At 31.6% G+C, this 11,473-nt stretch overlaps 1 protein-coding gene across 1 annotated transcript; it reads right to left on the bottom strand.

Moving 5' to 3' along the window:
* Nucleotides 1-341: 341 nt before the first annotated feature.
* Nucleotides 342-5,243, bottom strand: TPX2 (targeting protein for XKLP2). The gene is made up of 18 exons (XM_047298527.2): nt 4,910-5,243; nt 4,053-4,135; nt 3,880-3,972; nt 3,414-3,800; nt 3,239-3,337; nt 3,020-3,139; nt 2,770-2,922; nt 2,623-2,685; nt 2,430-2,510; nt 2,189-2,347; nt 1,976-2,110; nt 1,767-1,850; nt 1,567-1,686; nt 1,314-1,480; nt 1,106-1,214; nt 970-1,029; nt 780-874; nt 342-687 (listed from the first exon to the last, which is right to left on the bottom strand). Exons 1-18 carry the CDS (start codon nt 5,064-5,066, stop codon nt 570-572), a joined length of 2,283 nt encoding a protein of 760 aa, XP_047154483.2. The 5' UTR covers nt 5,067-5,243; the 3' UTR covers nt 342-569.
* Nucleotides 5,244-11,473: the final 6,230 nt, after the last annotated feature.

Genomic DNA, 11,473 nt, shown 5'->3' with positions numbered 1-11,473 from the left:
TGAAAATTATAAATTATAAATATGAAATACCCAATAGTTTTGCCTTCCATAATAAAAATTATATTAAAAATTACATTACAATTTTTTTTTCATAAAAACTAATTTTTTCCTAAAAATAAAAATTCTTTCTTTTGGGAACAAAAATGCATTTATGTCAATTTCAAGAAATAATTAAGCCATTTTGTTTATGATAAAATATAAAAAAGAAGGCAAGTGTGAAATAGTGACAAAGTGCCAATTAAAATAGAAATAAGACATGAAAGAAAGATAAGTGTGAATAAAAAAGATAAAGGATCGTGAGACATGTGAAAATTATGATAAAATAATTAACATTATTAATCTGCAAAGAAAAATATCACTTGTTAATGATGATGACATCACAGTGTGTGTGATGCTTAAACTAATACATATTTAACATGTTTTAGGAAAATATACATCAAAGAATTGGGTTTTTTTAGAAGGAGCTATGAGAAGTATTACACAGACACATCATCACTTGGAGAGGGTTACACAAACAAGACCGCTTAGAGAGGATTCAAGAGTTCTTGAACACTGAAAAAACTTGACCATCATCTCATGTTAGAGGCAGGACTCGAGAGTACTGTTCCATTAAATACCTTTCGTCTTTCCTTTCTCTGGAGTATACGCAAAGTTGGTGACTTGGGTTTCGTTATGTCCTTGGAAGACCTAAGAGCAAGATGGTGAGAACACACGATAAGCAATTACAAATTTACAACGTAAAAGTGAAAAGAAAGTTTAGTTAGGTTTTAAACTCATACTTTTGGGGACAAAAAGGATGATCAAATTTTGGAACTGGTCTAGCATGAGGAACCATCGTCCTACGCAATTGTTTCAAAGCTTTCTCTTCCTCTATCTGCACGTTCATGGTACAGATCACTTATCAGTATCAATCAATAAGAGATAACTATCTTATTCTCAGATATTAAATTGCAAACATAGTTGACATACCATTCTTGCTGCTTCACTCTCCTCTCTGTATCGTTTGTACACCATTTCTTTTTCTTTAATCTGTAAAAACAAACTATTTGAGTACTTTCACTGTAAAATCTCACAAGAAAAAGCTATATATGAAATTTTTGGTTACCCTTTCATCAAATTGTGCTCTGTCCACAGCTCGATGATTCATATGTAAACTAAATTCCTGAACTTGTGTGAGAGGTTTGCGGACCTTCTCTGGAAGAGGGATTGGGTCCCTGCATTTTTTAATATCCATTGGAAAAAAAAATTAGTTCGTTTGCAGTTTCCCCATCTGCACATTAAAGTAAGAAAGTCTTGCTTTTCTTTTCACTCACTCTTTTAAGATTGGTAGTGCTTTAAACTCTCTCATCTGGGCCTCTTCTCTTTCTATTCTCTGTCTTTCTTCCTGTTCCTTTTGCATTTCTTCTTCATGTCTCATCAAACTCTCCAATTGGAATGGCTCTGGTCTTGTGCATTGCTTTGGTTCTGGTTTTGGTGGGATCTGCAAATGATATTCACAGTATACTTCATCAATTTTTTCAACTAGCAAACGGAGACAAAAAAGTATTGATCGACAAAATTCTGTACCACAGGGTAATCGGTGGTGTAAGGGTATGGATTAGCCTTGGGAATCCTAGCTATTTCCTCCTCCAATTCTTTGTGCAGAAGTTCCATGATCAGTTTCTTCTCTTTCTCGGCACCTCTTTCCTGTAATGATTAAGAATGTTGGTATATAAGAATAACTAGATCAAAACACTGCAGTTTCAAACTATGGGGAAGTAATGAACCTCTGTGTGGAGATGAAATGGATTTGGAGTTGTGTTTCTTTTAATTGGGTTATGGTTACGTTCAGGTTCAGACTTCAAAGAAAGCTGCAACCATAAAAAATAAAATGATTACTCTCACCAGATAAAAATGATTCCAGAATTGAAAAGAAAAATATTTTTTTTTATATTCTAGATTACTGAATATCTGAAAGCAGACACTTCATCATTACCTTGCCAAATAAATCAGCCACGGAAGAAGCAGGTGGTGGAATCCTTTCATCTGTGGCAAAATGAAATTCTTGAGGTTCAGTAACATGCTTCTTGGTATTGCAGAATATTCCGATATCCCCTTTACTTTCAAAGATCTGAAAGAAAAATACGGTTAGTTAATTGACAGAATAAATTCTTAGAAATGGGTGAAACATCTCAGTTGGCACTATTACCTTCTTATTTAGAGGCTTTGCCTTGAATTTAGGGATATTTTGAAGCTCCTCTTGCTCTAATTCTAACGAGCTTTTCACCTTGGGCGGGCGGGCTCTTAGTGATGTTTGGAGTAATGGAGTTTTTGGTTCTGTAAGGTGATGAGGCTTCCATGAATTCCCCTGTTTAACAAAGAGGAGAGTGACTTGTGGATCGAAGTGAATAACAAATACTTAGATTCAGTTGTTTCTAAAATAGTTGTACCTTATAAGACACATCTGTTGAAGCTATTGAAACAGTATCTGCATTCTGATGGGCCCTAGCCAAAGTTTCCAAACGAAATTCCTGAAGAAAATGAAGACAGTAATTCAGAATATAGCCATTTGGCGTTTGTAATGTGCGTGAATACGTATCTTTTCATTTGCAATTCAATATTCTATTCTTTGGTGATGGTTACCTTAAATTCTGGTGGCTGAGGTGTACTTCTTGGAATAGGAGGCAAAGTTGCAGTTTGCAAAATCTAGAATAGAGAAGAAAAAACACGTAAAAAAATATACATAAATGGAAGTGAAGAATAGCAGAAAACCAACAATGAAAATATTACCTTCTTATTCAATGGTCGAGCCTTGAATTTTGGAATTTTAGCCATCAATTCTTCCTCAAGTTCTGCACTACTCTTCACCCTGGTTGGGCGAATGCGCTGAGATGTCTCAAATTCAGGCTCCTTAGGCCTAGTCAATGTAAGTTTGGGTTTTGTCTGAACCAAAGAAGTAGCATTATGAATATTTACTAAAAAAACATTTCGAATGCAGAGCACTAAAACATGAACTGCAAGTAGAAAGTTGGATGCATACATGAGAAGCAATGCTAGGCAGTGCTAGATCTCTAGTACTGGACTGAAATCTTTTCATCATTTCTGCCATTGATACAAATGGTACAGAGGCTGGAGTTGTTGGTGTCTCACGAATATAAACCTTCAAATACATAAATCAACAAGTGAAAAAAAGAGCGAAAAAGATTTGAAACATAAAGTATTCGATTTAATATATGAAAATTAATGGGACGAAACAAACCTTTCTCTCCTCCTTATTAGTTTTACTAGTGCTAGAAGACATCGTAAAACCCAATTTTGATTTGTTATGAGGCAAAGTTTGATGCTTGACATTCAAAATCTGTAAAGTTAAAAAATATAAATTAGAATGCATTTGATATAAAGACCAAAAAAGCAACAGTGAAGATCAAAATTACCTGTCTAGTTTTTCCTCCTTCCAATTTTTGCCTCTTAATAGCTTGATTCTCCTGGGACAAGTGAAGAGTCCCAGCAATGCTCTTCCCAGTTGCTGACTTTAGCTGAGATTTTGTATTCGTAAGAATCTTCTTATTCTGTGTCTTCTTGGAATTAGTGGAAGTGGTGACTTTTTTCAGCAAAGCTGGTTTTGGAGTGCAAGCATCTTTTGCTACTTCAGCAGATGCTCCTTCAGCTGATGAAACAAAGCATCCACTATCTCCTTTATAATCATTCTCAATTCTTTCCTTTTCAGTGCAAGGTGCATCATCTTCCTTTACAGTAGTCACAGCCAAACACTGAGGTTTTATATTAGTTTCCAGAACATTCTCATCAACATTTGCTGGTGCCTAGTAAAATGAAATATAATCAGTCAAACTAACCAAATCTAAAAGTGCATATCTATCACGAAAACTGATACAACAGTACCTTCTGCATTTTATCAACTTCAACTTCCTCTGTTTTGGCATCCATGCTCTGTGGGTATATATTCCTTTCCGGAACATCGACACTAGCTAACATCTATCAAAAGAGTAGATAATTAGTTAAAGGAGCGAATATTCAATTATACACATGACCAAAACTGAAATAGATAATAGTACCTTCTGCATTTTGTCTGCTTCCCTAAAATCACACAAGCTATCTACAGTAATAGATCTAGCAGTCTTGATTTTAGGCATGAATGCTGCAGCAAAATTTGAAAACCCAGAGAAGTTCAGCCAAGTAATTTTTTACCACAAAACACTTTGGTGACAACATATAGAAGACCAACAATGTTTAATTGCTATTTGCTATTTCCTATAAAAAAACTACAGACTTTGATCACTTTCTAAAACAACAAATGGAGAAATCACTAAGTTTCGAACCCTTCACAACATATATAAACCCCGAATACTTTACTGAACAGTTTTTAGGCTGAGAGCCATTCACTAATCGCAATATATATATATATATATATATATATATATATATATATATTTCATTCAATTTTTTTTGGATTGAGTGAAAGAATTGAGTAACAATTTCCTAGAAGACAAACTACAAGCTGAGATCAAACAACTTCTTCTTAACACCATAGAACCAAATGCAACTAAAAACTAAGAAGCAATTGGAAGCAAAGCAACCCTATCATAAATTACGGGAGAAACTGAAACGTAAATGAAAGAAAAATTCGCATTCACACCATACTGTGTCATTGTAGCGTTACACAATGATAGGAACCAATAAGAAGAAAATAATAATAATTTATTTTCTTCATTTCAGTATTTCCGATCGTTAAACTCACCTACGAATAAAAACCTCGATATAAAGACGACAACCCTATCTTCTCTCAATTCTAATTCCTAAAATCCTAGAAACTAATCAATATTATAATTATTATCATTATCATTATCGAATTAAAGAGAGTGATCAAGGTAGAGCAAGAATTGAGAAATAAAAGGAGAGAACAGGAACGTACGAGAAGGAGCGTAAGAGAGAGCGGTGTCGAACCAGAGCTCAGCCTTAAGCGATTCCTCGTCAGTCTCTCCTTTAATGAAGTCAAAGAATCGCGGCGCCGAGAACTCGTAGGTCTCGTCCATCACGGTGGCGCCACCGGTTTCCTCCGTCACCGCCATTTCACGTTCCGATTAGGGTTTGCGTCGAGAACTGGAGAAGTGATTAATAAGAGAGAGGGAAAGGGAGAGAGCGTCTTTATTTGGTGCTTCTGTGAAAGGAAAGAAACGAAGGAGAGGGAATGTGTATGTGCGTAATGTTGAGCGGAAAGTGTAACGGTTAGTTCTCTAACGGTCCAATTTTCTTTTGAACTTTATTATGAAGCCATGTAGCGACCCGATTGGTTTATATGGTTCGCAAGTGTCACAACGGCTATTTTCTCATTTCTCATCAACACCGCGTCTCAAACGACAACGTTTTGATGAACACGCAGGTGAGTGAGTGAGGAATTGCAATAGATGCAAGAGAACATGCTAAGTGTAAAGTTAATCATTAAAGTAGTATAATTATATTTGATTAAAATGAGATTAATTACAAAATACAGATTAACATGCATAATGAAATTGTTAACTTTTATAACCATTTTGAAACCAGACTTAAAATTATTTATGATCAATCAATAGTAGTTTTATTACAATAAATAAATAAATTGGTAATTTGACTTTTAAAATTTTGAAATATAACTTCTTTGCTTAAATGAAATCTCATTTCCTTAATTCTCATTTGGAAAAATAGAGAAGTGATTCCAAAATCAAATCTCATTTTCTTTAAATTTCTTGTTACTTTGGATGTAATGATAGAATTTAAAAGGACCAGGGGTTGGAAGAATTGTTTTGTTGTTTATGTTGATTTTGTTCTTCTTTTATTCTGCTCTTTTTTTTCTTTTTTTTTTTTTACTTATGGATAAAAACTATATAGATTTGCAAGTGTTTTTTTTAAAGTAGCATGTTCCACTGATTATCTTTTTAAATATTTATCCAAATAATATTGTTTACTATTTATAATCATTGGTACAGTTTTATTTAAAATAACATAATTTCCAATAATTTTTTTTCTAATGACATATTATTCAAAATATTTACTTAAATAATTTCCAACTTTCTTTTTTACTTTTTTTAAACATAAAAATCATAGAAAATTAATTTATTTTGAATTATTATTTTTAATAAATTTTATGTAAATTATTAAATAATTAATATGTATTTAATATTAATAAATTTATAAATTTATTTATCTATTTTGTAGATATTATTAATTGGGTTTTTCTAACTTGAATTTAGAAACTTTCTTATCATTTTAATAAACAATATTTTTAATATTTATTTTCAATTTAAATTTAAATGATTTTAAAATAAAAATTCTAATGCATTTAAATAATGCATATTTACAATATTAACTTAAATAATTAATTAAAGTTACAACTTAGCTTTACAATACCATTAAACAATTTAAAATATGTTATTATTTTAAATAAAATAATATTGTTCAAAAATAAAATATTACAAACAAATAAAAGATAACTGTAACATGTTATTTTATTAACAATAGGATCGCAACTCAAATTAATATAATATTTTATATGTTACATAATTAACTCATTGAAATATTATAATATTTAATAAGTTAGTAAAATTTTAATTAATATATTATTTATTTCACATTTTATAGCAACTTTAATTTTTTAACAAAACAAACTGTGCAAATGTAATTAAATCAAAACAAAAAATATTTATTCAATTTTAAAATATTGATTACTCTTAACATATATATATATATATATATATATATATATATATATATATATATAATTTCATTTAGATATTACAACCAATTTATTTCAAAAAAGAAATTGATTCACAAATATGTATAATAAATACACTTAAATAATTAATTTAAATCAGTATTTAAATTTTTAATTTTTATTATCAAATAATTTAATATTTTTTAACAAAACGTTAATATTAACTAAATTTAAAAATTTATTTAAATTATTACAAAAAAAAATTTAAGTATTATGAATGTTGTAAAATAATTTTAACTTTTAAAATTTTACTTTTATTTGAAATTGAAAAGTTTATAAGATAAGATTGCTCCGGAAATATTGTTATTGTATATTGATGATATTATGATAATAATTACTAGTAAGCACGAGGTTGAGAAGAAAGATAAATTAATGATAAATTTGATATGAAATAGCTTGGAGTTACTGAGAAGATTATTAGAATGGATATTATTAGATGACGTGATTTGAAAGATTTAAAAATACTTATCTTAAAAAAGTCTATAAAAATTTTGGCATCACAAACTGGAAAGTTATGTTCAAACTTCTCTTTCCTCGTTACAAGAGTGATACACAATCAGCTCGTCTTTTGTTATTCCTACTATAAATCACAATATATGATTATAATGGTTTTACAAACAACAACTTCCTACCTTTCTTAGATTTTATTAAACTTGTAAGTGATTAAACATGTAATAAGTTTAGTAGGAATAACAAAACGAGTAAACTCAACTTGTTTTAACCAACAAGTCAAAAATTTGTATCTCATCCTATCAAAAGACGAGCTGGTAGGTTGGTTTAATTTTTTTTAATTTTGTTTAACCTTTTTAACTTTCCTTTTTATTGTAAGCATATTTAATTATATAAACATTTTCTAAGATTCTAATGGATTAATTTTTTAAATGGGATATCATTGATATTATCTTTAAAAGAATATAATATATAAAACTTAATCTCTTAAATTATTTTTTATTTTGATTTTTAATTAAAAAACATAATGGGTCATCTCGTCTCATCTTATCTTTATCTTATCAAACTAGGTGGATTGAGCCAAAACGAGTTGACAAGTTGAAAATATTAACTTATCAAACCATATTTGGAAAAGATTGATGAATCGACCTATTAGTTGTGACCAACTTTTCTACCTTTAAAACTTAGTAGAAGATAAATGAATATTGCTCAAGATTTACGTGGAATCAAAATGAAAATTTGTTATAATTAATTCATTAAAATGTTATTAAAAATTTTTATATTACTTATATTTTTTAATATCTAATATAAGACATGCATATTTAGATGTTAGTGATGCATAATCATATCATAGTATCAAGTAGTTTGGTATTTATTGAGATTAATACATGTAAAGAAATCACAGCTACGAAAAATATGTATTTGTTTCATATATATATATATATATATATATATATATATATATATATATATATATATATATATATATATATATATATATATGTCAATTGGTAGTGGAACAATCAATTCTAGTTAACAAACACTAGTAAAAAAACTGCTTTTTAACTCGCGTTATATGCTTCGGTTTAGGTGCAACCGAAGTCTATTAAAATGCGGTGGTATTTTTGCAATTTAAGCCAACTTATACGCCTCGGTTCAAAATCAACCGAAGCATATAAGTCATATTACCTCGGTTAAAGTAATGACCGAAGCCTAAAAGCCCACCTGCCCCCTGACAGTCTCTGAAATTTTTTTTTTTTTTTTTTAAGAACTATAGGCCTCGGTCTGGTGTAGAACCGAGACCTATACGCGTTTATGGCTTCGGGCGAGCAGAGGACCGAGACCTATTCATTTTCCAGATCTCATTTTTTAAGAACAGTGCCTCGCTCTCCCTGCCTCGCTCCCTCACTCTCCCTCCCTCTCACTCGTTCTCCCTCACTCTCCCTCCCTCTCACCCGTTCTGCCTCACTCTCCCTCCCTCTCACTCGTTCTCCCTCACTCTCCCTCCCTCTCCCTCCCTCTCCCTCCCTCTCCCTCCCTCTCCCTCCTCCCTTGCTCTCTCGCTCCGTCAATCTCTCACGCCCTCGCTCTCGCTCCGTCAATCTCTCACGCCCTCGCTCTCGCTCCGCCACTCCCTCGCTCTCACTCCGCCACTCCCTCGCTCTCACTCCGCCACTCCCTCGCTCTCGCTCCGCCACTCCCTCGCTCTCGCTCCGCCGCTCCCTGGCCCTCGCTCCGCCGCTCCCTGGCCCTCGCTCCGTCGCTCCCTGGCCCTCGCTCCGTCGTGCCTCCCACCCCGCAACCCCAACCCCACCACCAATCGCCACCCAACCGGACGCGATCTCACTCCACCAGCTGACGCGATCTCAGATCTAGTGTTTTTCGTGGACCGCCTGGTGCGGCCCGTGCCAGTGGTGGAGCCGCTGGCCTAGCACCCGTTCAGCCCCCTTCCGAGCCCTCAATCACCGTGGATGAAGCCGTTGTGGGACCGTCCGGCTTCGCTTCGAAGGCTGGGTTCTACCAATTGAAAAGGTGATTTCTTTGTACTGGAAATGGTACTGGAAATGGGGGAGAAGGAAGGAGCTGGGAAATGGGGGCCGATGGCAGCGTCAAATGAGGATTTTCTTTCATTTTTGTTATACTGGTTTTATCTGTTCTTAGATGTATCCTTACTCTGATTTATGGTTTTATCTGCTCTGTGATGCTGTGATGTATCTTATTCTGATTTTTGGAGTTGGTTTCTGTTTTGGAATTATAGCTGCTTGAGTTCGAATTCTGCATTGAAACATGGCTTCTGTGTTAAAGGATTGAGGAAAGACCAGAAAATGATTCAGGACCGAAAAGGATTGAGACATGGATTCTGAAATTTTTTTTTGTTGAATTTTTTAAGATACTAACTCGGTTCAAAAGATAACCGAGACAAAAATCAATCTCTTTTTGACCCGGTTTAGAACCGAGACATTAAACGGAACTTTTCTACCTCGCCTCTATATGCACCGGTTGTAAAACCGGTGCGTATAAACGAATCTAACCGATGCAATTTCTATTCTCTGTACTAGTGAAAGTTAAAATTCCTCATAATGGTTCGGACGGTCAAAAGGATTTTAGTGTAGTAATGACTGAATTCAAGGTAAAGTGGATTAACCTAAAAAATCATCCTAATTAAAAATTTAATCACAATTAACCATGTTTAAACTGTAATTAGGTTATTTCCAATGAAAAAACTTCTCCCAATCCCTAATTCCATAAAATTGAATCTCAATCACAATCCCTATATTTCATTGGTACTTTGCTTTTATTTGTATTTTAAAAAATATAATTATCCATGTCAAACAAACTTCTCCCAATCCCTAATGCCACGTCAATTACAAAACGGGACCCAGCGTGCCACGTCAAACACAGCTTAACGGCGTTGGGCCCAATTTAACGGTTGAGGCCCAATTGTTACAATTTTCATAAAATTTGGATCCAATTGAGAAACCGAAAAAATAAGGGACGAAATTGAGATTCTGCTCCAAAAAAGGGACTTCATGAATGATTAAACCTAAATTATATATATATATATATATATATATATATATATATATATATATATGTATATATATATATATATATAATTATATAAATATTTCCTAATATTCTAATGGATTAACTTTAAATTGGATAAATTAAAATAATTATTATATGTATATGTTAAATTATTTTTATAATTAATAATTAAAAACTTAATTTGTAAGGGTTAATGATTTAAATTACACAATATTATTGTATATTATTTTTAAAAGAATATAATATATAAAAGTTAATTTTTTAAATTATTTTTTTATTTTTATTTTTAATTAAAAAAAAGGCATAATGACTCATATTGTCTCATCTATCTTTATCTTACTAATTTAGGAAGTTAGGTGGATCGAATCAAAATGAATTGATAAGTTGAAAATGTTAACCTGACATACCCTATTTGGAACGGATTTGTTGAATCGACCTATTAATTGTGAGAAACTTTTCCATCTTAAAGTTTAGTAGAAGATAAATAAATATCGCTCAAGATTTACGATGAACCAAAATAAAGATTTGTTATGACTAATTCATTAAAATGCTTTAAAAATTTGTATACTATTTATCCTCTTTTAGATATCTAATATAAGACATGCATATCTAGATGTTAGTGATGCATGATCATATTATAGTATCAGGTGGTTTGATATTTATTGAGATTAATACATGTAAAGAAGTCACTTCAATGAGTTTCTACAAAAAACATTAATTATGTATTTTTTTTCATATATATTGGTCAATTTTTCATATATTTTTTTTCAGTTAACAAAGCTCAAATTCTTCGTAATGACCGAACAATTACAGTAGAGTGAATTAACCTAGAAAATCATTCTAATTAAAGATTTAATCACAACTAGTCATGTTTAAACTTTAATTAGGTTGATTCTAATAAAAAAAATTCATAAAAAAAACTCAAATATATGATTATTATTATTCATTAATTATGAAATTATTACACTTCTAAAATTAACTAATTTTTATACAGAAAGATCTTAAACATTTATTAACGAACAAGAATTGAATTTAAAAATAGGAAGGGGATAACAATTCATTGAAAAAGAGACTATTGATTCCACATACAAGATATATATATATATATATATATATATATAATTTCAGATTAACTCTATTATTTTAGAAAAATTCAATTCAGTTGGTTACCTTCTGTATATAGAATATGAGATATCCACTAAATAATATGGAAAAATCGAAATCAGAGCA

The sequence above is a fragment of the Vigna umbellata genome, chromosome 6, assembly GCF_029865625.1.
Source record: "Vigna umbellata cultivar VRB3 chromosome 6, Vumbellata_1.0, whole genome shotgun sequence".
In the NCBI taxonomy this organism is placed as follows: Eukaryota; Viridiplantae; Streptophyta; class Magnoliopsida; order Fabales; family Fabaceae; genus Vigna; species Vigna umbellata.
Note: the sequence above shows the minus strand (reverse complement) of the source record. Positions and strands in the feature narration are given on the sequence as shown.

What these genes read in the sequence shown, in the direction of transcription:
- TPX2 (XM_047298527.2), bottom strand. Translation starts at nt 5,066, where the DNA reads ATGGCGGTGACGGAGGAAACCGGTGGCGCCACCGTGATGGACGAGACC. An exon ending in CTCGACCATTGAATAAGAAG is followed by an intron (nt 2,686 to 2,769) that starts GTAATATTTTCA and finishes TCTCTATTCTAG; the next exon opens with ATTTTGCAAACTGCAACTTT. An exon ending in CAACAGATGTGTCTTATAAG is followed by an intron (nt 2,348 to 2,429) that starts GTACAACTATTT and finishes TTTGTTAAACAG; the next exon opens with GGGAATTCATGGAAGCCTCA.